The following is a 24723-nucleotide window of genomic DNA, read 5'->3' as shown; positions in this document are numbered from 1 at the left end:
ATAAGAGTGTAAAACAAGTGCGTAGAACGTCTCTCTAATGTCATTCAACGACCGAACGATCGACTTGACAGATGATGTGGCCCAACGTCTTGTGAATATTCTAATAATTTTAATTTAATAGAATGCAAAATGCTTATATTTAAATTTATTTCTGTTTCTTTATTAATATCCATGTACCAATGCCGAGTACCAGACAAAGTTTATTGTGTCAATGAAAAATGTTCAGGTGAGTTAGATTTCTTGTGTGACAATCTGTTTTCTTACTGTAACTTTCTACCCGTATGTTTCTTGTTATTTCAGACCCTATATCGAAAGCGAGGACGCTATTGTCTTACACAAGTGCCGATCCAGACCTTATATCTTTTCGTGGGAACGCCGAGGCCGTGGTGTACATGAAATCAGCTGGGTCTAACCCAGATTTGTGGTATGCTACTATCAACGGAAAAACGGGCTTTGTAAACTCCCAGTTTCTAAGAGAACATAAAGTAATACAAAAAACTGCTCAACTGAGGGTATTTCCTTTAGAATATAGGAGGAATACTCAGCCTGATCTACAGCCTAATAAAGTGCAACAAGCACATGAAGTTATAGAAGGAACAACAATTTTTACTACTGAATCTGGGGATGCAACTACACAAGCGGAGAGTTTTACTGAGCCCCCTGCTCCTTCCAACAGTGATAATGTTACTCCATCCCTTTCTGATTCAGTGCAGGAAACTCCGAACAGTGATAAAATAGAAGAAAATGTAGCTAGAGAAGAGTCCAATGCTAGTGGTGAACTTAATGAGAATATCCCCAGTAATCTGCCAAGTGAACCTCAAGAAACATCACAGTTGCAAAATGATGAAAGTAGTGTTAGTTCAACTGAAGCTAGTGTACAAAATCCTCCAGAAAATGAAGTGCCTCAAGAAAGTAATAGTGAGAAAGAACCACAGGAACCGCAGCCACCACAAGTGCCCAATGAAGAACCAGCCCCTACTGAAGTTTCTGAGACTATTGCCAATGGTGAGGACTCCAGCAGTCAAAACGTAGAAGCAACTGAGAAACAAGATGTCCAAGAAGAAATTAAATCTGGCAATGAAAATATTGCAGAACAAAACACGCCAAACCCCACTGACACTGCCACAGAAATCAATCAACTTGCTCCGGAAACAACAACGGAGACTAAAACTGTGCCTGAAACAACAAGTGAGACTACAATTAATAATGTGATTGTTGCCAATCCTGACCTCCCAGAAGTCATTGAAACTAAGGATGAAAATAGTTTATTTGGTAGTTTCTTCAGCCAAGAAAACACTGACAACTCAAATGGTGCCAGTTCTACACCTTCTCCTATTGTAGAAGAAACTCCGTCTACAACGGAAACTGATAATGTAAACACTGACCAGACCACACCTCGTCCGTTACAACAAGAAACTTCACCGAGTCCTGCTGTTATACCACCTAGCTTTCCAGATATGGCCAACAATATCTACAATTATCCACCTATTCTAGCTCCCCCTTCAGTAGCAAATGAAATACCAACTAACAATAATAATATTAATAGTCAGTCAGCAAGTGTACCAGAAAGCAGTGTGTATACATACACCACACAGCCACCTGTAGAAGAACCAAGCACCAATGTCAACAGTTATACGACCAGTGAACCTGATGTTTCTACTGAAATTCCATACAGTGAACCGGCTGTAAATACTGCCGACAACCCCTCACAAAGTCAATCTTCATCTGAACAAACTGAAGAGGCTTCTGAACCACCACCGCCTGATTACAGCACAATGTCTACTGATGCTTTAATCGATGATATATTTACTTCAACCACTGAAAGTCCAACACCTGCAGAAGAAAATGGGGAAGGCATTTTATCAAACATTTACACAACTATATCAGACCTCTGGCCAAGTAGCACAGAGGCACCGGCCACAGAAAGTTTATTTAATACTGAATACAGTTCTGTGAGTGAAAAGAAGGTTGATGAAGGCTTTTCATTCATCAATTTTATAATGAGCGGCATAATGGGATCAAAACCTGAATCACATGCAGTTTTTATGTCTGGAGGTGAGTTTTCAAAACATTTTAGCTCTTTATACCTTGTCTAATTTTAATAAGTTTACATTATTATAACCCCTGTCCAGTCCATGAATGGATATTATTTAATTCTAGCTTACATATCGAATTAAAATTGATTATCAAGAGTAAGATTTCTTATCTCAATAGATAAAAGAGAAGTGTTTGTTAGTAACATTATTTACTGTTTTAAACAAATTTTTAGCTTCTGATTTTTATGTTTGGACAATTCTGGTGAAAAATAAATTATTTTATCAACAAAATTAATTTGATATCACCAATAGAACTGATACTGTCACATAAAAATATGTACATACATCTGATCTATAAATAGGGTATTTACCCTAAATTGGAAATTAAACTTACTGATTTCTAACTAATGCTAATATTGATTTTAGACACATTAAGTTGAATAAACAACTATTCCAGCTATACTTAATGTTACAATCATTGTAATTTTCCATGCTGATAACTGATATTCTGAGTTTCTGACTTTTAAAATAACATTGTGAATGAACTGGAAATGAAAGAAGCCACATCTTATAACATTCCTGAATAATTACAGTTACTCAAAGACATAGAGAACCAATTGCTTCATATTACTATAATATTTTAATTTTAACATACAATTGTTAATCAATTATGAACCTATGGCTCCTGGGCAGGGAGACGACGCTGACGCTACAAACCTATCCATTGTTTAAGTCTTGAACCTTTCACTAACAAGAAACACTTGAATCAATAATCAAAGAAAATAGATTTAGTATGTGGTTTTTTTGTTATTTCCACAATACTTACAATAATCCTGTAATAATAAAATAAATACTAGTACAAATATGACTGAATTTCATGAAGATTTTATATCAAGTCTTTTCTCCTTGTTTAGGCGAGTCCTGTTTCTCAGAAGATTACTGCGATGGCACGTCCAACACCGGCAACAGACTGCTTACGTTCCTTTTAACAACAGCTACTTCCGTGCTGCTCTTCACCCTAGGCTACTACTACATAGACAACAAGAGGCAAGATGGGAAACTCATTGGCACCATCAATTCGCTACAAAGGGATTTACTTTTTACCAGTAAGGTAAGTTGTTCTAGTCAATTAAGTAATTTGTTTCAAAATTCATTATTTATGAGTATGAAATGGTCGTAATCCTCACCATAATGAGACTGTGTTAAAGATTATAAAGTTATTGTTTATTATTAATCTCATGTCTCCATCTTGAGATACTGTATCCTGTTTGTTGTCTGTTATTTATCCTGTTTGTTATCTTTTATTTATCCTCCTTTTATTAATGTAAAAGTAGCCTATGTTCTTTTGCAAGTTTCACTTTATCTCTATACCAAAATTATAAATTAATCAAAATGTTACATAATTTTTGTGGAAAAAGGTAAAAAACAGACAGACTCATATAATATAAATCACAGTGGATTGTATTCCTAAACAGGAGTGTGAGATCCTCAAAGAGGAGCTTGCGACTACTAAAAGCAAGCTGGCCGGCATCGAAGACAGTTCCTTCGGGAAGGACGATATGGTGCAATCTCTGAGGGAAGAGATCGACGAGCTGAAGGCACAGAACGAGAGGCTGCGTAGATCGTTGGACGACAACGAGAAACTGCTTAGAGTCTCCGAGAATACGGCCGGCGAGCTGCAGAATACCCTTGGGGAGGTCGAGAATACTCTCAGTGAGCTCTTGGGTGAGAGAGCTAACTCTGAAGAGCAGATTGCTGAATTGAACGGTATGGGTCTTTACTTTTAGCGACGTATTTTCTCGCGGCTCAGTTTTAATTTTGCGTTAATCGTGAGATATACGTTAAATTGTATGGTCCAAAGAGCAATAATAATCAGCATGATATACAAATAATAATATAATTATGCAAAGATAAATCTAAGGTATCTGAAAATGAACAAAGATTAATTATCTAATGTGACCATTTCTATAAATAAATAAATTTCTATAAAATTAAAATATGTATTCTTATGTTAGACATAGGTAGGTACTTTGTTTTATAATAAGTAGTGAAGTATATCGTTCTTTAACACACTCGTGTGTAGGCAACAGGAAATTAGTTGACCCCGGCCGCCGTCTGCTCAGCTAATCAGCTTATTCCCAAGTAACATTTTACTCCATTTAAGAGTTCACATTTAGTTCCAATGTGTACTTAAAGCATTAGTACAGTTCACTCGTGATGTATAAGCAGTATTATTGCAATTAATTACACCTATACCTGTCTAAGGGACTTATAGGAGTGTAGACTAGTGTAGAGTTATACTTTTATACGATTGTTGGTGTTATAATACTCTAACAACTATCCTTTAGTCAGCCATCTGACTAAGAGCATTATAGGAGGGTAGAGATACGGCATCCGCTGTTTAACGGCCTACTTGTACGATGTTATAGAGCTAGCATTTTAATAGAACACACGTGGTCATTTATAAAGCCAAAGGCTGTTATGTTTACTTGTTTTAGACTGTTATACAGCTAGTAGCTGTAGTAGGACTTGTTTGTGATAATTAAAATAACCTTTTTTTACTATCTGTACAAAAGTGTTTCAATGGTTCGCATGTACACTGTAGGCTGTTAAAAGGACTATATGTGTTGTCCATTAACATCAATAGCAGTTTATTTGTCCACAAGTACTACTCTTATTTGCTTTAAGCTGAACACGAATGTGAATGTGATATTCTATTACACATTTCCCCAAGCCTGTTTTTAGTTGTTCATGGTGGTTCTGTACATGATGCAGAGGAAAATATTATGCCTGAACCTGAAATTTCCCTTCAAAATATACCAGATATCAGAGTGTGATGATTGCAGTTCTTGTGATAGTGAATACCATTTTGATTTGGACAATTATTTAACCTTTCGCAAAAAAAAATAAGAACATGAGCTATTGAAAATCGTATTCCTCATTCCGCTTTGAATAAATTATCAAGCATAATAAACGAATTTAAACCGGGAACACTACCGTCTGATGCTTTAGGTATTCATACTTGACTATTAGTACCTGGGCTAGGCGATTTAACGGACATTAATAATTTTTATTGCGGATCTCTAAAATTTCAGTATTTGAAAGAATTAAAGATACACAATTGACCTGAACTAGGTACATCTTAAAGCTGTACATAAGTTCACATTAGAATAAATTTATAGACATTAGCGCTGTAGTGGTACAAATGTGGAACTTCATATAAATAACAGCATTCTAACAGAACACATGTGAACCTAATATACGCTCACCGCATTAAATTGGAGTTATAACAGTTCACATAGCCGTTATAATTAATTACCGTAATATAATTATAATGCCAATCCAATATCAAAAACTGAAAATTGTAGATTTCCTCTCAGCCAGTTTTAAATAATATTTTAAAATGAATATCGCGTTTTTACAGAGGCGCGTAAATATTTTAGCTGTAAATATGTATACATTTCACGATAAAGTTGCATTCCCAATGGCATTAACATTATTAAGTATTTAAAACCCGTGTTATTATTTGCATAAATGATTATCCGCCCGAGTTGTTTCCCTCTTGGCACTCACGTACAAATACCAAACTAATATTAAAATGTGGAAATAATTTAAGACACACGTGAACTTTAGGTAGCATTGGAGTACTTTTGTCGGACTTTATAACTTTGAAAGCTGTGCATTTAGCCACTTGTTACTCTTTATTGTCCTCACGTACGTTGTATGGTTCACACTGCGTCCCATATAGTGCCGTAAGTCAGCCTTAAGTACGATGTTACTACTTAAACTGCTATTATAATGCTATTATACTGCTAATGTACAGCCATAGTGAACTTAAAGCAGTCTAATTTGTGCCCAAACTGGTTCTATAAAAGCATTATAGCAAGCTATACAGCTCGTATACAGCTGACATGCACAGCTTGTGGAGTACATGTGAACGACTATTGAACTCTTAAATGGAGTAAAATGTTACTTGGGTTATAAATGGACTCTATGATGTGCGGGATTTCTCAAACAAAATAAATGATGTGAATCACCACTTAATCTCATTTAATCGGATCAATACAGACTTATAGATAGGAATAATGAACCTATTTATGTAATTTTATCAGTCTGATATAATATTTGTTTTGCATTTACAGGTAAAGTGCAGGCCTTTGAAGAGGAGTTGATTTCAGTCAGTAGAGAAAGAGATAACTATCAGCTCAAGTATGTGTCGGCGGAGACAGCGCTAGAGGAGGCGAAGAAACAAAACGTTAAACTGGAAGAACTAACGCAAAAGTTATCAGAGTCTAACAATACGATTGAATTGCAGAAGCATGAAATCACTGCTCTCAAAGTAAGTAAATTAGAAACTGCTGCATTTCCGAAAATAAGTCTACCTGTAATTTATTCTATCTACAAAAGTTATATCTTTTTTTTTCCTTTTGGTAATCACAAACATTTATTTGGGTTAATCTAAAGGCCAATAGCCACGAGACACACTTTATTGTAAGGGTTGATTGTTGTATTATTAATAAATATTTTAGGAAGCATTAAAAGACGTGAAAAATGGACTTTCCCCCAATATGGACGTGTCGTCGCTAATAGACCACACCGAAATCAAAGCTAAACTAGCCAAAGCGTTGGAAGAGAAGCAGTCATTTGAAAAGAAATTTGAGGTATGTATTCATTCGTATTTTGTCATAAATAATACATTAAAATTGGCAAGAAAATTGCATTCTTTTTCAGCAATTTTTTTGGCCAATATGTTACCAGCGTAATTTTTGTATAAGTAATTATCTTCCTATTATTTTTGTCATTATACTTTGAACTGTAATGATGACTAATCATATTTGACAACAAAATATTTGTACAAGACAAATTATTGTTGCCTATCCTATTCGATTAAAGTTCACCTTTTCTTCTGCTTAGACAAACAATAAGTATCCAAACAATATAATTTTATAATTAAGTCCCTGACTGTCGAGACACTACACACAATAAAAATGTAATTGTTCGAAGCTCACCGGTGAGCCTCGTGGCGTCCAACGTTCATGACAATTATCCTCAACTTATATGGCATGGTTCTTTCAGGTGGAATACAAAGAAAGGAAGCGACTGAGTGACGAGCTAAGTGTAACTCAAGAATCGCTCCAAACAACTAGCCAGCAGGCAACCGAGGCGTTGACGAGGCTGGAAGTGCTTGGGAAATACTTCCAGGAAAGAGAAACTGAACTTATGAAGTGAGTAAACAGTTCATGTCAATTTATAGTCATCTCTTTCTTACTTTCCGTGTCTGTAGTGTGGTCAGCGATGTAGTACACATACCTTTTAAACCGAGACCGACAGTTCCAGAATTTCTTTTTTTTTTAAGTTGCAAGGTTCATATTGTTTTGTACCGATTATGTTAAACAACTCAATATTTCATAGTATTAATTGTATGTTCTGTTACAGAGAGTTGAGCACCAAAGAATCCCTTTGGCTAAGCAAGCAGGGTGAATCTGCGAGCACCGTAGAGAAAATTGAACTTCTACAGCAGGAGGTTCAAAGGCATAAGTGAGTATGATCATTTAATGTCATTTATGTATATTATTTGACTGGCTGACTAAAAACACCTGTATTCGTTTCTCTTACTCGTGAATGCATTTTTATTGATAGCGAAAGTTTCGATATTAAATTATTTGGCCTAATTACAATGATGAGTGTCAAGTAAGTCGATCTTTCCCGGACAAACTGAATACACGAGCGAAGCCGTAGGCAGAAACTAGTTCAAAATAATACTGTTTTAACTACATTACAACTGGAGGACTTACGGGAATCTTTAATTTCAGAGAAAAATGCGACGCGCTAGCCCTAGAGCTTGCAGAACAAGAGTCTATGCGTCGCACAGCAGTGGGCGAGGTAGAGGCGCGTGCGCACTCCGCTTGGCTAGAGGCCCGAGCGGCTAGGAGAGAAGCCGATGCGGCGAGAGATGAGGCCGCAACGCTGCGAAGAAAGCTGGCCTCTGTGGCCGCACCTGGGGCCGCCTCCCCACATCACAGTAAGTTCACTGAGCCCTTATTAATCAGTGGTTCTTCGTGTTGGATGGAAAGTGAGCACTGCCTGGCTTGAGGCCACTGGAAGCCCGAGTAAGTTCACTGAACCCTCTCTAGTAAGTGGTCCTTTGTAATTCGAACTCACACCGCGAGTCTATGCGTCGCACAGCAGTGGGCGAGGTAGAGGCGCGTGCGCACTCCGCCTGGCTAGAAGCCCGAGCGGCTAGGAGAGAAGCCGATGCGACGAGGGACGAGGCCGCAACGCTCCGAAGAAAGCTGGCCTCTGTGGCCGCACCTGGAGCCGCCTCCCCACATCATAGTAAGTTAATCGAGCCCTTATTAATTAGTAGTTCTTCGTGTTGGATGGAAAGTGATCACTTTGCCTGGCTAGAGGCCCGAGTAAGTTCACTGAACTCTCTCTAGTACAGCGGTTCCCGAATGGTGGTCCGCGGAACCCTGGGGTTCCGTGGAAAGGCCGCAAGGGTTCCGTAAAAAATATTATCCCACGTTTCGTGACCGACGTTGTTCGCTCGCACCGACTTGTTTACGCACAAGGGAGGGGCAGGGCGTGCGGGCGGAGTAGTACGGGGGTTCCGCTAGGAAAAGTATAATCAAAAAGGGTTCCTTGGCAAAAAAAAATTGGGAAACCCCGCTCTAGTAAGTGGTCCTTTGTAATTCGAACTCACACCGCGAGTCTATGCGCCGCACTTCAGTGGGCGAGGTAGAGGCGCGTGCGCATTCCGCGTGGCTAGAGGCCCGAGCGGCTAGGAGAGAAGCCGATGCGGCAAGGGATGAGGCCGCAACACTGCGAAGAAAACTGGCCTCTGTGGCCGCACCTGGAGCCGCCTCCCCACATCATAGTAAGTTAATCGAGCCCTTATTAATCAGTGGTTCTTCGTGTTGGATGGAAAGTGAGAACTTTGGCTGGCTGGAGGCCCGAGTAAGTTCACTGAACCCTCTCTAGTAAGTGGTCTTTGTAATTCGAACTCACACCGCGAGTCTATGCGTCGCACAGCAGTGGGCGAGATAAAGGCGCGTGCGCACTCCGCGTGGCTGGAAGCCCGAGCGGCTAGGAGAGAAGCCGATGCGGCGAGGGATGAGGCCGCAACGCTCCGGAGAAAGCTGGCCTCTGTGGCCGCACCTGGGGCCGCCTCCCCACATCATAGTAAGTTAACCGAGCCCTTACTTATCAGTAGTTCTTCGTGTTGGATGGAAAGTGAACACTTTGCCTGGCTAGAGGCCTAAGTAAGTTTACACTTTACAAGTTCATTGAAGTCTCTAGTAAGTTGTCTTTGTAATTCGAACTCACACTGCGAGTCTATGTGTCGCACTGCCGTGGGCAAAGTAGAGGTGCGTGCGCATTCCGCGTGGCTGAAGGCCCGAGCGGCTAGGAGAGAAGCCGATGCGGCGAGGGATGAGGCCGCAACACTGCGGAGAAAGCTGGCCTCTGTGGCCGCACCTGGGGCCGCCTCGCCACATCATAGTAAGTTAACCGAGTTCTTATTAATCAGTAGTTCTTCGTGTTGGATGGAAAGTGAGCACTTTGGCTGGCTAGAGGCCCGAGTAAGTTCACTGAACCCTCTCTAGTAAGTGGTCCTTTGTAATTCGAACTCACACTGCGAGTCTATGTGTCGCACTGCCGTGGGCAAAGTAGAGGTGCGTGCGCACTCCGCTTGGCTGGAGGCCCGAGCGGCTAGGAGAGAAGCCGATGCGGCGAGGGATGAGGCCGCAACGCTGCGAAGAAAGCTGGCCTCTGTGGCCGCACCTGGGGCCGCCTCGCCACATCATAGTAAGTTATCCGAGCCCTTACTTATCAGTGGTTCTTCGTGTTGGATGGAAAGTGAACACTTTGCCTGGCTGGAGGCCCGAGTAAGTTCACTGAACCCTCACTAGTAAGTGGTCTTTGTAATTCGAACTCGCACCGTGAGTCTATGCGTCGCACAGCCGTGGTCAAGGTAGAGGCGCGTGTGCACTCCGCGTGACTGGAGGCCCCAGCGGCTAGGAGAGAAGCCGATGCGGCGAGGGATGAGGCCGGTTCTGTATCAGCGCTTTCAGCAGTTGGTGCCACAGCCGAGTAAAGTCCTATCACCTAGTTAAGACAGTAGCGCCAACTAGTGAACGAAAATGTACCTCATTTCGCCCTTTTGATTACTGGTGTCAACTACCCAATCCTGTCCCAATCTGCTTATCATTTACTTATCTGAAAAAACAGCATTCAAATCTAAACCTGTCTTTTCCAGAAGTAGCGTCACCACTAGACGCCACGGACAACGTGCCGCCGCCGCTGCCGCCGCTAGCGTTCCTGCCGCCGCCGCTCCTGCCGCCGCTGCCGCGCGCGCCGCCGCCGCTGCTGCCGCCGCTACCGCGCCCGCCGCCGCTGGGACGGCTGCCTTCACCACACCCGCCGAGGTAATAAACCTGCCGGGCTAAGATGCGTGCTATAACAAATTCTTATCGAAGATTTTAATTGACAGATGTATATTATGGATTTATCGTGCAAAGTCGATAGAATTACTCGACAAAAGTTTATCGTGACGCGCATTCTATGCTTATGCCTTGATCACACGTACCGAGTAAACACTCGGTCGAGAAAGTTGAGTGAGCGAGTCACGTACTCGAGCGCTCGGCCGAGCTCTCGGCGTAATGTTCATACACACCAAGTACTCGGCACTGTCTCGCCCGTTTGCTCGGTACGTGTGATCAAGGCATTACTTTGAGTTGAAAAGATCAGAATTACGAGTATTGCACAAGATTGAACACCACGTTTCAGTACATTTTGTTACAGTGCCTATAATAGAAGTACCATTATTGAAATAAAATCCATTTTATGTAACAGATACGGCGACAGGCGTTACTCGCCCGACAGTAGATACTCGCCAGAGAGCAGATACTCGCCCGAGACAGTGCGCTACTCGCCCGACAGCCGCTACTCGCCGCGCTCGAGGCGCTCGCCCTACTCGCCGCGCTCGCGGAGACGCTCCAGCAGAGACAGGTGAGAGCTGTTGTACACTAGAATGTTCTGTAGTGTACCACTACTCGCCCGAAGGCAGACACTCGCTCGAGGCGCTCGCCCTACTCGCCGCGCTCGCGGAGACGCTCCAGTAGAGACAGGTGAGAGCTGTTGTACACTAGAATGTTCTGTAGTGTACCACTACTCGCCCGAAGGCAGATACTCGCCCGAGACAGTGCGCTACTCGCCCGACAGCCGCTACTCGCCGCGCTCGAGGCGCTCGCCCTACTCGCCGCGCTCGCGGAGACGCTCCAGCAGAGACAGGTGAGAGCTGTTGTACACTAGAATGTTCTGTAGTGTACCACTACTCGCCCGAAGGCAGACACTCGCTCGAGGCGCTCGCCCTACTCGCCGCGCTCGCGGAGACGCTCCAGTAGAGACAGGTGAGAGCTGTTGTACACTAGAATGTTCTGTAGTGTACCACTACTCGCCCGAAGGCAGATACTCGCCCGAGACAGTGCGCTACTCGCCCGACAGCCGCTACTCGCCGCGCTCGAGGCGCTCGCCCTACTCGCCGCGCTCGCGGAGACGCTCCAGCAGAGACAGGTGAGAGCTGTTGTACACTAGAATGTTCTGTAGTGTACCACTACTCGCCCGAAGGCAGACACTCGCCCGAGACAGTGCGCTACTCGCCCGACAGCCGCTACTCGCCGCGCTCGAGGCGCTCGCCCAACAGCCAACTCAGTCAGTGCCTGAGTTATGAAAGTGGCACGGGAGGGGGTATTTTTGAGACGTCAAAAGCCAACGAGACTTCAGATCTGTATGCTCTGTCATGTCATAATATGTCAATGTCACCCCTCCCGTGCCGCTTCCATACTTCAGGCACGGTAATACACTGACAGTTAGGCGCTATATTTATAGAATCCACTTTAGCGATCGGTGCTACATTTCCGATTCCGTACCCCTAGCATGAACAACTTTTGTCTTCGAATCGTTTGCGTATTCGACAAATTTCGATATTCAACCTTCGAATAAAACGAAAACGTGACAATTTTGATTCTCAAATTAAGTTTCGTGCAACCATTCCTCATAATCAGTTCACTTTACGAGACGTTCACAAGGGCGCTGTTGTAGTTTTCGTACTAAATCTTTTGATGGTGATTTGAATACGCAAACGATTAGAACTCGAAAGTTTTTCGTGCTAGCCGTACAGTGCACTATACGCCTGATAATCGCAATCGAGAGAGTCGGAGAGTTTTTATGAATTTTAAAACAAAGTATTTTTTCTTTAAATAAAAAGACATGTAAATAAATCGGTTTTATTTAACTCGTGGAACCCTTAGTGGCCACATGAGACCGCGGTAACAATAGATTTCTATTGTGTCGCGATTCACTGGTACGCTGACGCGTCAAATTGTTTATGACACCCAAAGTAGACAATAAGTTCGCAACACGTCTTTGTAACAATTGGAATAAGGTTCTATTTGAAATATTTGACGCTGACTGTACTTGAAGAGCTACGGGCTATCTTTTTCGGACATTCATAAGTGCCAAGTGGAGGCCGCGTACCGGAAAACGCATCGTGGGACGTCCACCCACAAGTTGGACCGACGACATCATAAAGGTAGCAGGAAAGCGCTGGACGCAGGCCGCTACCAACCGGGTAACATGGAAAGCATTGGGGGAGGCCTATGTTCAGCAGTGGACGTCCTATCACAGAATAATAATAAGTACTACGTACAGAAGTTTTACTTCGCGAAGGTATTTAAAAAAATGTATGCTCAATGTCATTAACAATATGGTGTAATTTAGCTTGTCTCAAGAGTCAAGCAAGTTTGTCAGAAGTTTTGTTGACAAACGTCAGTGATCGGTACTGCGCCGAAGCTATAGGGCTGACTTCGGTAAAATGATGTGACGTGAGGTGCCAATCTGCAGAAAATGGCGGAGGAAATACATGATTTAGCATGAATTATCATGAATAATATTAACTACTTATTTACCTCTCAGTGTCTTGAGGCAACTTAAAAAAGTACATTCTGTGTTTTTATTATTATTTAGGCAGTTAAATACTGCACAGTATTTAGTACACCATTTTCTTTATTTTTTTCCATCATACACAAGAATACGCGTGCGTGAGTCAATGTTCGCTCGTATGTGAGGCCTTGTCGAATAGTACTCTTGTAGGGGGCAATCGTGCGTGTTTTGTTTTCGATGTAAACTCGCGGAGATGAACAGGCCTGGTCCTATGGCTGAGATGATGATGAAGTGCCAAATCTTTTTATTCGTCATTCGTTTCATCGTCAGGTACTCGGACGGGCGCGGGTCGCGGTCACGCAACGGGCCGGCCGACACGGAGACGGAGTACAACTCCGACAGTCCCACGCGCGAGCCGCGCCGCCGCCGCCGTTACTCCAGGCATGATGGTACGTATGGTAATAAGATATTTGTTTTAAAACTCTAGAAACTCAAAACTCTATAAAACTCATTTATTTTTGCAAATAGGCTTTTAAAAAGCACTTTTACACGTCCCAATATTAACCCTACCACTGCTTCGGAACAAGGGCCAGTGCTGAGAAGAAGCAGCGCAAGAAACTCAGTCACTTTTTGTCTATTTTACCCCTAGTGTTAGGCCCTTCGTTATAAGGCTACGCAAATCTTCAGTACTCGACGAGTGTGATCTCTAAAAGCTTATTTACACGTATTAAGTAGATAATTAGCTAACTATTTAACTTAATTTCCTGGGTAGGATGGTGGGCGGGGCTTGTCACTTGACACGTTTGAAATTTGAACTTTATATCTTTTTGTAGTAAAGGTCAAAACCAATTTGACTTTTTGTGGATGGTTCAACCATTTTGAAAAAAAAATTACTCACTACGTTATCATTTTAACACTGCATATTTTAGTGAGTACAAGTCTAATCTAACCCTCTGAGTAAATAAAGCCAAAAACACATTACGAAAAAGCTAACCCTAAATCCTACTAATCCTAAAACTATTGAAAAAACTCGTTTTAATTTCAAATCTAACCACCAAAAAAAAGTAATATCCAAAACTTAATTTTCGTTTTCAGGTCCAAGCTCAGGGTCGGGATGCTCATCGGAATCGGATAAATGAGAATCATAGTGTTCGTTAGGTTACTGTAATGATCTAATATTGTTGAGGCCAAAACTAAACTCGGCGGGGATTAGCTGGTAACGAGACGTTAACAATCACAACGGAATTGGTAACAGTAGACGACTGCTTTAAACACTGTTATTATAAATAGAAGCACTAGAAACAAATTAAGCAGAGCAGAGAAATATGTACGCTGCAGCTCAGAAATAAATGAATTAGCAAAAAGAGACTGTATTTTGTATGTTTCCGTCGTTATAAATCTTGCCATTCATTTTCTTTTTTACTCATCTCATACGATCAAATCAGAATTCAGCTGATTTTTTTCGTAAATACTACCTGTATTCATCATTTTATAGGTTGCTTATAACATACTAATACTTCAATAATATTGGGTAAAAATAAAACAGATAACTATCCTAACATTTTGTCTCTCTGCGCGTGTCATCAATTCATCATATTAATGGCTAATATTTACGGTGGCATTTGTTTTGATTTTAATTCCATCGCATACATTTTCCTCAAAATCCATCAAATAAATTGTATTGGGTGTAGTATAAATAAGATCAAAATTGTTATGTAATGAAATCACCAAAAAAATATTGATCTTTAATGATAAGCTAATTCGCATTTAATTTTGCTTTAATCAAAAGTTTTAGAAATCAAACGATAAAGAAACAAAACATATGATTTATTAAACAAAAAATAAATCATTCATTTTAAATTGTATTTACTAATGTTTGTTTATAGTATAATATTTCAACTTCACGGTAATTAATTTTATAATATTAAATAAACTCTAATGCTATTTATAAATAATAATGAGAATAAACTACTCTCTTTGTGTATAGTTTGCTCCAAACGAATTTGGATTAAAGCATTATTAGAAATCATCAATTTACAAGATACCTTTGCTTTCCATAAGACAAAATTAAAGAATTGAATATTTATGTATAAATAATTACCACAAAAATAATTTTATTAACTAGCTATGAACGTTACTTGCTGCACATGTGGTTCTCTCGCCACGAGTTGAATCCCACGCTCAGAATTTCCTAATCGAGTTATAATGATAAGTATCAATAAACAAATATCTCCCACCTTCCCTTGACTAAACATATTATAAGCAAGGAGGATTCATATGAATTGATAGTGAAATTCCATTCAAAATTTAAAAGCGCCAGATTGTTTGAAGCAAGCTAAATCCCATGAAAATAATAAGAAACTACAAATATTGGTGATAGTCTTCCATTATACATAACATTGTGTTCGGTCAGTGAATTGTTATATCATCGAAAATAGTTTATTACCGCACGTTAATTGGTACGATTAAACCAGTCAATAGTAAAAGTATTGTGCTACATAGTAAATAAATAGTTAATTCCATTGTTAAATAAGTTATTTGATATATTGAATTAAAATTGTACTTATGGCCACATAATTATAATTCCGATGTTAAGCTAAATGCCATCCAGTTAGCAATAAATAGCAATACGTTTCACAGCTCATCGACTGCAATCTTTAATTTATTGAATATTGTTATTAGTCACTTAAATGTATTATATTAGATACGATTTTAAATAAATAATTTTATCTATTCATAAACTATGTATTTTCATTCATCAACCACTCCGCAGTAAAACATCATTTTTCTAAATAGGCTTTTTATTATAAACAAAAGATAGATACATCGTACATTGTAAATATATGTGTGTTAATTTAACTATACATTTCATCTGTACATATACAAAGTACTTTATTAATTATATGTATCCTCGTATTATTATAACGCTTGCATCGTTATTGACTAACGTAAGTTTAAAATATGTAAAAATTATCTACAAACACGCTTCACAAAATTATGGAACTACATTCCAAGGCTTGAAGCTGGACGGGTCTGGCTGATGTAACTGAAACAAACAAAAATATGAATTACATACAGTGCATTCAAATTCACAGAATCTGTTGATTCAAATATTTTTCTTTGCTATTTTGAATTGATATTTCAATTTTAAATAACCTAGTCCATTCTGGATTGGGCTCCTCCGCAGGACCCCCATCATATAAGGTTAAAACACCATCAGCCTCGTAGAAGTAGATTGTAGCTGATATTTGTTGCTGGTGTTTTACTTATAACCCTGTATATTAAAATCGATCGAATTTAAATACGGACCTTTTTAGTAATATGATCGACACACGCCATGCGTATGCGCGCCGAAGTGGCTGGCGCGTCCAATTCGAACTCCTCCGGTGCGCCGGTTTCGATTCGCGCCGCGCGAATCGCCTCCTTTATCGCGAAGAAGATGGAGCTCGCCAGGAATAATGGTGGTTCACCCACAGCCTGTGAGAATACAAATCAATTAAATTCAAATATACTCTGGACAACAATTTTCCATTAGTTACAACGAATTGCTCGTATTTAAGACTTATAATAAACGCTTTATTCTGGTTCTCATTACCTTTGAGGAACAAACAGCTCTCGTGTTAGGAGCATCTTTGAGCAAAGACACGTTGAACTCTTGAGGAATATCAGCGAAACCAGGGATTTTGTATGCCCCTGGACCTCGAGAGTACAATGTCCCAGTCGGTGAATAAATCAGCTCCTCCATCGTGAAAAGACCGTATCCCTGTATGAAAGCCCCTTCAATCTGGCCAATGTCTATAGCTGGGTTTATACTCTGCCCTAAATCCATTACGATATCCGTTCGTATCACTTGATGGTCGCCACTCAAACAATCGATTTCCACCTCGGAACAAGCCACCCCATAAGTGAAGTAGTTGAAAGGCTTCCCTGTGTTAGTTTTGAAGTCATATCCGATGTCAGGGGTAGCATAAAATCCGGTTGTAGACAAACTAACTCTGTCAAAGTGAGCTGCCCACACCCAATCTTCCCACTTTCCGTTAGGGTTCTTGTCTTTATAGGGCTTAAGACGATCAACTAGCGTTTGGCATGCATTTTGAACAGCCATTCCATTAAGATCGGACCCAGCGCTAGCTGCCGTAGCTGATGTATTTGGTACTTTATCTGTAGATGTTTCACTTATGTGTATTTTCGATACGTCTACCCCGAGTACACGGGATGCCACTTGAATCATCTTCGTATGTAGTCCCTGTCCCATTTCCGTGCCTCCATGCGATACAAGCACGGTTCCATCCACGTAAATAATAACCAAGGCACCAGCTTGGTTCAAAAACTTTTCTGTGAATGCAATTCCAAACTTTGTTGGAATTATTGAGATTCCACGCTTTCTCCAACGATGTTGCCTGTAAGATGGAAAAAGTTAATTATTTACAATTTATGGGAAATAATTACAAATTCTTATCAAAAGTTCAGAACATACTTATTGAAGTTATCAATTTTTGTTTTCCTCTCCAGCATGTTACTCTTTTCGACGCATTCGTCCCAACATTTCTGCAAAGTGCAATGAGTCAAGACTTGTCCGTAGTGAGTCGTCAGGTTCTCGCGGTACAAATTCAGTTTGCTAAGTTCTTCCGGAGTCTTTCCCAAAGTGGTTGCAAGATGACGAAGCATACACTCGGCTCCGAACATTCCTTGTGGCCCACCAAAACCTCGGAAGGCTGTATTGGAAGGTAAATTTGTCTTACAGACATTAGCAGTGACTTCTACATTAGGGATATAGTATGCATTTTCGAAGTGAAACATTGCTCTTTCCACAACCTGTAAAGAAAATTTAATTTGTTAGTTACAGAAAACCGGTTGTTTATCTCACATAGCTATGTAGCTCGTATCTGTTTGTTTGATATTGCGTTAAGATAAAATACATGCAATATGTTTTCTTATCATGAAGATAATTATTAAGTATGCTCAATTCATAAGTTTGATCTAATTATATCCACATTTGCTTTATTTAAATAAACACTTACAGGTCCTGATAAATCCATTGAATAACCGCCGTTGTTGTAGATATTGACAATGGCACCTAACATAACTCCCTCTTTGCTAGCTGCCAACTTGTACTTGATCAAAAATGGATGTCGAGTTCCTGTCATCACCATGTCTTCATCACGATCCAGCATCAGTCGGACTGGTTTATTCAACTTATGCGCAGCTAGTGCTACTGGCAAAGCTGTCAACAGACCTCGAGACTCCTTGCCGCCAAAACCACCACCCATTCGCTTCACTCGAGCTACTATCCTATTCATTGGTACGTGTAGTACGTGACTTGCCAGTTTCTGGAATAAAAGAATATTAAGATTACCTACATTGTTATCCATCTACAAGGGTATAATGATAAAATCACACATTTCAAAACTTACCGCTATTTCGGATGGATGCTGGCTAGAGCAGAATATTTCCAATTCATCATCTTCTTTTTTGGGAATAGCAAAAGCGGCATGAGTTTCCAAATAAAAGTGTTCCTGGCCCCCAGTTCGACATTGACCTTCGATAATGATATTATTTTTATTCTCAAATACAGAAGCAACGTCTCCTCTCCTTATGGTTTTAGGGAATTGCGGATAGAATGATTTCTGCTTTATAGCGTCCTCAATAGTGACTATTATTGGTTGAAGCTCTTCATAATTTATTTTAACTTTCCTTGCAGCAGCTTGAGCTGTTGCCTGGTCTTCGGCTACTATAGCTCCTATTATTTGGCCTTGACTTGTAACTTTTTCACTTATGAATAATTCTTCGTCGTGGAAAATAGGTCCAATTTTGTTTTGGTCTGGAGTTAAATCTTTGGCAGAAAAGAATGCGACTACACCAGGTTGAGACAATGCTTCGTTTGGATCTACTGAAACTAACTTGGCGTGTGCTTTTGTACTAAGAACAAGAGCCATATACAGCTCATTTTCAGCGATAGGCATATCATCACAGTAAATAGCTTCTCCTGTTGCTTGCTTGAACGCTGAGAAGTGTTGCACGGGTCTTCCAACCATGTCAGTCTTTAGTTGCTTATCACCAACTAATTCAAAATATTGCGAGCTTTTTGGCATACTACCATGGAACAGCTCGCCCCCACTGCTGTGATAAGGCTTAATAAAATCATCATTTATGTAATCCTGACACATTTCTTTACCAATGGCTATGTATGATTTCAAAAATAAGCTCATAGTTAATGCCCGTCTATACTGAATATTGCCACCAGGAGCCGAAGGGTCAAGTGGCAACTCGTCTAACAATGCATTATAAGCTCTTTCAAGCATCTCTTCGTTCCATTTCAGACCTTTAAGTAATTCGCTAGTTTTTGGTGTAAGTTTTGTAACTGGTGCCATGCCACCAAATGCGACGTTTATGACCTTTATGACATTAGTGTGGTCCTCAAACTCCACATTTACAGCTGCTGTTACTATAGAAATATCGTCTTCTCGTCTCTTTGCCTGTTTTATTGCTTTGACGTATTGATATTTTCTCGAGAATGGTATTTCTATGGATAGCAAAATTTCATCTGGTTTTACTACATTTCTTCTGTATCCAGTGAAAAAGTTTTCATCCATCAGAACCGACCGATGTCCTCCTTGCTTACTCAGTAAATTGAGTTTCACTTTTAATGCCATTAGAATAGGATTGAGATCAGAAATTGGACTGCCTGTCATTATATTTCCTCCTATCGCTGCTACGTTTCTTATTTGCTTTCCTGCAAACCAATTCAACATCTCTACAATAGGTACCAGGGTCCTTGTTTTACGCCGAGGAAAGGCCTGGATGTATTGTCTGAAAGTGGTATCTACATCCATTAAAGTTACAGCAGCTCCAACAGTCAAACCATTTTCATTTTCTACAATCGTATTCATTTCAGAAACAAGATTGGGCATAATGATGGTTGGATAAACGCAATGCTTAAATTTTACTTCAACGCCAACTTCAGTATTACCGACCACAATTTTAGCCTCTGGATGCTGTTCTTTGAGCTTCAAAAGAGTAGTCAGTTCTGTAGGGCGATGCCAAGTTGTATTTTTCCCTCTGAATAATAAATATTGTTGGTCGTATACAGATGACAATTTTAATTCAGGTGGAAATATTGGTTCTTGGCTGGCGTCGTATGGCAGAAACGATGATCTGTCAAAAATATGTTCTGTTTCGCTTTCCTTCTTATCAGTCTTATTTTTGCAGCAGTCTTTTCCCATACCGCAGGCGTTTCTTTGCGTGCCGTTAGCTGGAGCGTCAACTACGCGCTGCTTCTCCCAATCTTCGAGGAATGTTTTGTATCCTTCTATAATGGCTCGGTAACCTGTACATCTGCAGAGGTTGCCTTGGAATGCTACTTCCATATCTGAATATGTGACTTTAGAGCACGATCTTAGTAACGCGTACATGGACATTACAATGCCTGGAGTGCAGAAGCCGCATTGCGATCCGTGTGCTTTGGCAATTCGTTCTTGAACTGGGTGAAGTTTGGTCTTCGTGGAGCCTATTCCTTCAACCGTTGTGACTGCGAGGCCGTGCATCGCGCAGACTGGGGCAAGACATGCGTTTACAGCTAAATGACTGTACATTTTGTTTAAGGAAATGTTATTTACGAAAAAGTTGTTTCTTAAAAGGTTCAAAAGTTAAGGTAATTTCTGTTATGCTGTTAAATATAGGATCTTATGGAGATTCCAAATTTATACAAACTTACTACTGAACGTGATCAAAAATAATAGAATTAATAATGAAATGAGTATAATAGAATTATTAATCTACCGCAAAAAATGTAACACCTGAAACAACCTTGAAAGAAATCCCAAAACAAAGATGTAGTATGAAGCTAAATATACGTACAATCTGGCGAGAAATTACTAAGTATATCATTAACGAACCTTGTTTTATTCCTTTGTTATCTTCCCACACTTACAAAACATACCTACAGTTTTGAATGTAGTACTGGAACTAATAATCAAGTACTCAAACTAATACTAAGTTAAATTATATTGTTAAGTTTCTATTTTTTTAAAAGGATACACTAATTTGTTCTCCTTGCGGTTGAGCCGGGAGACCATGACGGTGCAAGCGCCGCAGCCGCCCTCGGCGCAGCCCAGCTTGGTGCCGGTGAGGCGCAGCTTCTTGCGGAGGTACCACAGCAGCGTCCATTCTGGCTCTGGGTTCGGTTCTACCACCTATTGTTGGACAAAAATTGGTACCAAAAAGTGGTCAAGTTCGTTGGTAAAAATGGAATTTTGTTTTGGTGTCGAGATGTACTATCCGTTCGCAACAAGTTTGCCGCTGGCGACATGACGTCAATCGAAGGAAAGCGTCTATAACTATAGCAAACTATATTGAAAATGTTTTTTATTTATTAATATTGATAAAAAATTTATATTTGCGTAAAATAAGACACTTAATTGCGTTTAATCTCTAACTAATTGCGTTTAATCGCGGTCAGGGGGAGGGGACGCGCATTCCACAGACCGGCAAACTTAGCGCGAACGGGTAGTAAGTCATGCGTTTTTTTTTAAATATCTATGTAGGTAGTACCCGGTAGAAACATTACCCCTTACAATTTTCCTTTATTTCATGGACAGATACATGGTGTCTTGAACTCCCTGTACTACTATTACACCCAGTATGTTAGAGATGAGACGTATTTACTAGAACAGATCCACACACTAGGTATTTTACAGTACTAGGCAGCACCTATTCCAATTTTTTAAATACTTGATCCACCTAGTATTTTATAAATTACACGATTTCCGACCCTATCATCAAAGCAATAGAGGTTATTATTGCGTAATCCGTAGTCGTGTATTACGCGCACCTAGTATTTCTCGCTAAGCTTATGTGCGAACGTAGAGATTCACTCCGTCTTTGTCTGACCAAACAAATTTGAGCGCGACGAAGCAAACGCACACAAACGTAGTCAAACCATATTCATGTAAATAAGAAAAAATATGTAAATATTTTTATGAAATTGATATCGTTTAAATACGCCAACTTTTAAGTTGACAGTCCTAAGCCTGTTGAAGTATGAAGGGAGGAATTATTATTCAATTTCAAATTGCATTATTCATACTACGGTTGTATCTTTTAAAAAAAAATGTATTTTAAAGTCATATTACGTGGATTAGTCCGCACTAGTCGCGTCAAGTATGCTAAATTACTTCGTACTAGGTGGAATAGGTATTTGGATCGAGTATTAATAAATACTAGGAATAGGTGCACCTAGTATCAAATTTACCTAGTATAACCCATCTCTACAGTATGTATTACACGGTTATCAGTATCTACAAACTTCCCTTTTCACCAAATAGTACATAACTAATCTGAAGTACACCATATTAATTTTTCATATTCATTAGGTCTATTGAACTGTGTTAATTAATAAGTTTCGGTAGCTGGTGCGTACCCGTCAGCGTTAATTGTAGACTACACGCTAGTACAATTCTAAACGTGATCCATGAATAGAATAGGTATCTTGACATTTAAGCAACCAGTTGTAGTGGACAATCGTTCCAGAATAGGAAAAAAAACAAATAACAAAATGTTAGTAACAATTATCACATTCACAATCCAAGATGAAACATCATGACGCAATAGACGTATTAAATGAAGCTTCAACAAATTAATGCGCGAAACATCGTCAGAAGATCGTATCTGGAGGCAGAGGTCAGTGCTTGCTATTATCAGAGGTTGCTAACAAACATGATGTCCTACCAAGTGGGAATGAGAAAAAATAAATAATCTACTGCGTCAAATTTACAATGAAATCGACTGCATAATTGCATTTGATACATTTAAGTGATACCTAGCATTTGTTTTGTATTATACTATGTAGTGTCACAGAATAATAATGTAGTGTCGCCTTATACAGTTGCTAAACAAAACTCAGATGGTAGAGGAACTAATGGTTGTGTGAGAAAAATCTCTTACTTTAACTTCGATTCTTCTTACACAATTTCACACACAACGCTTTTAGTTAGCCCTGTATTAATAAACACTTTCTAGCGTTTGAGTCGCATCTCGAACTAATTTTTTAATAATTTTCTTTATTTATTTATAGAAACCAACAGCGATACATTCAAAATGTTAGTTATACAGGGTGTTAGGTAAATGGGTATATGACCCGACACTAGCCCATGTTAACATGGGCATATAAATGGTATGGTAAAGTCAGAAAATTGATATCTTCATTTTAATTATTTTAATTTTCATACAAATCTGATTTTATAAAATTGATTTTATATGAAAATTTAAAAAAATAAAATGATGATATCAAATTTCTGACTTCACCATACCATTTATATGACCATGTTAACATGGGCTAGTGTCGGCTCATATACCCATATACCTAACACCCTGTATAAGATTTAGACTGATAGTATAGGCAATGATGACCAATGATTTTAAATAATCAAATTGTCTAACTAGGTTCCTAGTTCCTACGCTCTTTCGCTTGCTAAATATTTCGTAGCTTATTTGTGCAGTAAGTGTGAATACCATCCTGATTGGTGCCATTACAACTTTTGCTTTTAAAATTAACTGTTTTTAAAATAACTTCAAAAAAATCGAACTGCCTAAGGTGGGAATCAAACCCACAACTTACCTACATCGAGAGGCGACTTAACCCCAGAATTATTAACTGTTTTTGTTAGTTGAAAAGAAAAGTGTCTTAGATTTTATTATATTTTAAAATAAATATAATTATGGAGTCGTCATTTATTTAAGCTTAAAGCAAGATAAGTTTTAATTTTACACTCGTGTGAAGTTCATCGTGTAATATCATTTCTTTCTGCGTCATGAAGATAAAATGTTATTATCACCCTACCTCTCTGCCTTCTGAAAGAAAGATCAACAAACCGAGTATGACATAAATGTTGATAAGGTCAGACTTAAATAACTGGTTTAGATTTGAATAGGGCAAATAAATATAAGGCAATAAGTTTCTTAACGCGACAGGTTTAATTTTTAAGTAGGTATATCGATAACTTGTTTTATGAGCCCTTTAAATACGGTAGGCCGCCTACCGAATGACGGAACTTTTTTGAGAAGTTTATGTTTATTTTAAACACTAAGAAAAGTTAAAAATCATTCAGAACAGTATAATCGGCAATAAAATCTATTGTGATAATAACAATCTTCCTGTTCAATGGAATATTGTCGTGAATGTTAGAATAGGTAAATATTGCTGAGCTAGCCGACTAAAATAATATTGTATCGTATAGCGAAATTACCTAGGTGTGAAAACGTGCGTATTAAGTCTACTCGAATTTCAAAGCTTATTGCTAGAACTAAATTACAAATATCAAGCACATGTCCACGTTTTTTGTGTTATTTGAGTTAAAAAAATAAGTGAGGTCGTAAAATATAAATTCCGTACCCACATTGTAGGGAATGTTCTTATAATTTGTAATTCGTTTTCTTCTTATAAAATTATACTCAAAGTGATTCTTGGTCTCGAATCATTTTAAGTGTTCCTCGGGCAATTACTTTAATTAGCAATTAGCGCCCCTAAGATCATGAAGTACTTAGGTAGTTTAAAAATCACTCACCTTTTTTCCATTGACATAAAAAACTAAAACTGTGCTGACGCCAGCCTCCTCCTCCAAATTCAACACTCCCATTTCGTTGTAGAATTTCACTGGGATCTGTAGCACGTCTGGTTCACTTCGTATCTACACCACTACTGGCTCAATTCGATTGATGGATCGCCGGCCGTCATGCGTGCGCGCCGGTC

At 39.5% G+C, this 24723-nt stretch overlaps 2 protein-coding genes across 2 annotated transcripts; one reads left to right on the top strand and one right to left on the bottom strand.

Annotated features, from left to right (window-relative positions):
* The first annotated feature begins 37 nt into the window (after positions 1-37).
* On the top strand, positions 38-14343 carry LOC135072592 (transport and Golgi organization protein 1-like). Its single transcript, XM_063966567.1, has 15 exons — positions 38-226; positions 301-2055; positions 2951-3147; positions 3512-3803; positions 6179-6375; positions 6566-6697; positions 7113-7261; positions 7473-7574; positions 7850-8058; positions 10294-10462; positions 10890-10990; positions 11198-11257; positions 11522-11609; positions 13308-13426; positions 14073-14343. The coding sequence occupies exons 1-15, from the start codon at positions 130-132 to the stop codon at positions 14114-14116; spliced, it is 3711 nt and encodes a 1236-aa protein (XP_063822637.1). The 5' UTR covers positions 38-129; the 3' UTR covers positions 14117-14343.
* A 1417-nt stretch (positions 14344-15760) lies between these two features.
* Positions 15761-24723, bottom strand: LOC135072580 (xanthine dehydrogenase). Its single transcript, XM_063966548.1, has 8 exons — positions 24539-24723; positions 21015-21169; positions 18392-20561; positions 17999-18307; positions 17455-17792; positions 16573-17377; positions 16287-16454; positions 15761-16023 (listed from the first exon to the last, which is right to left on the bottom strand). Exons 1-8 carry the CDS (start codon positions 24608-24610, stop codon positions 15973-15975), a joined length of 4068 nt encoding a protein of 1355 aa, XP_063822618.1. The 5' UTR covers positions 24611-24723; the 3' UTR covers positions 15761-15972.

The sequence above is a fragment of the Ostrinia nubilalis genome, chromosome 6, assembly GCF_963855985.1.
Source record: "Ostrinia nubilalis chromosome 6, ilOstNubi1.1, whole genome shotgun sequence".
NCBI lineage: Eukaryota > Metazoa > Arthropoda > Insecta > Lepidoptera > Crambidae > Ostrinia > Ostrinia nubilalis.
The sequence above is the reverse complement of the archived record's forward strand: the minus strand, read 5'-3'. Positions and strand labels throughout refer to the sequence as shown.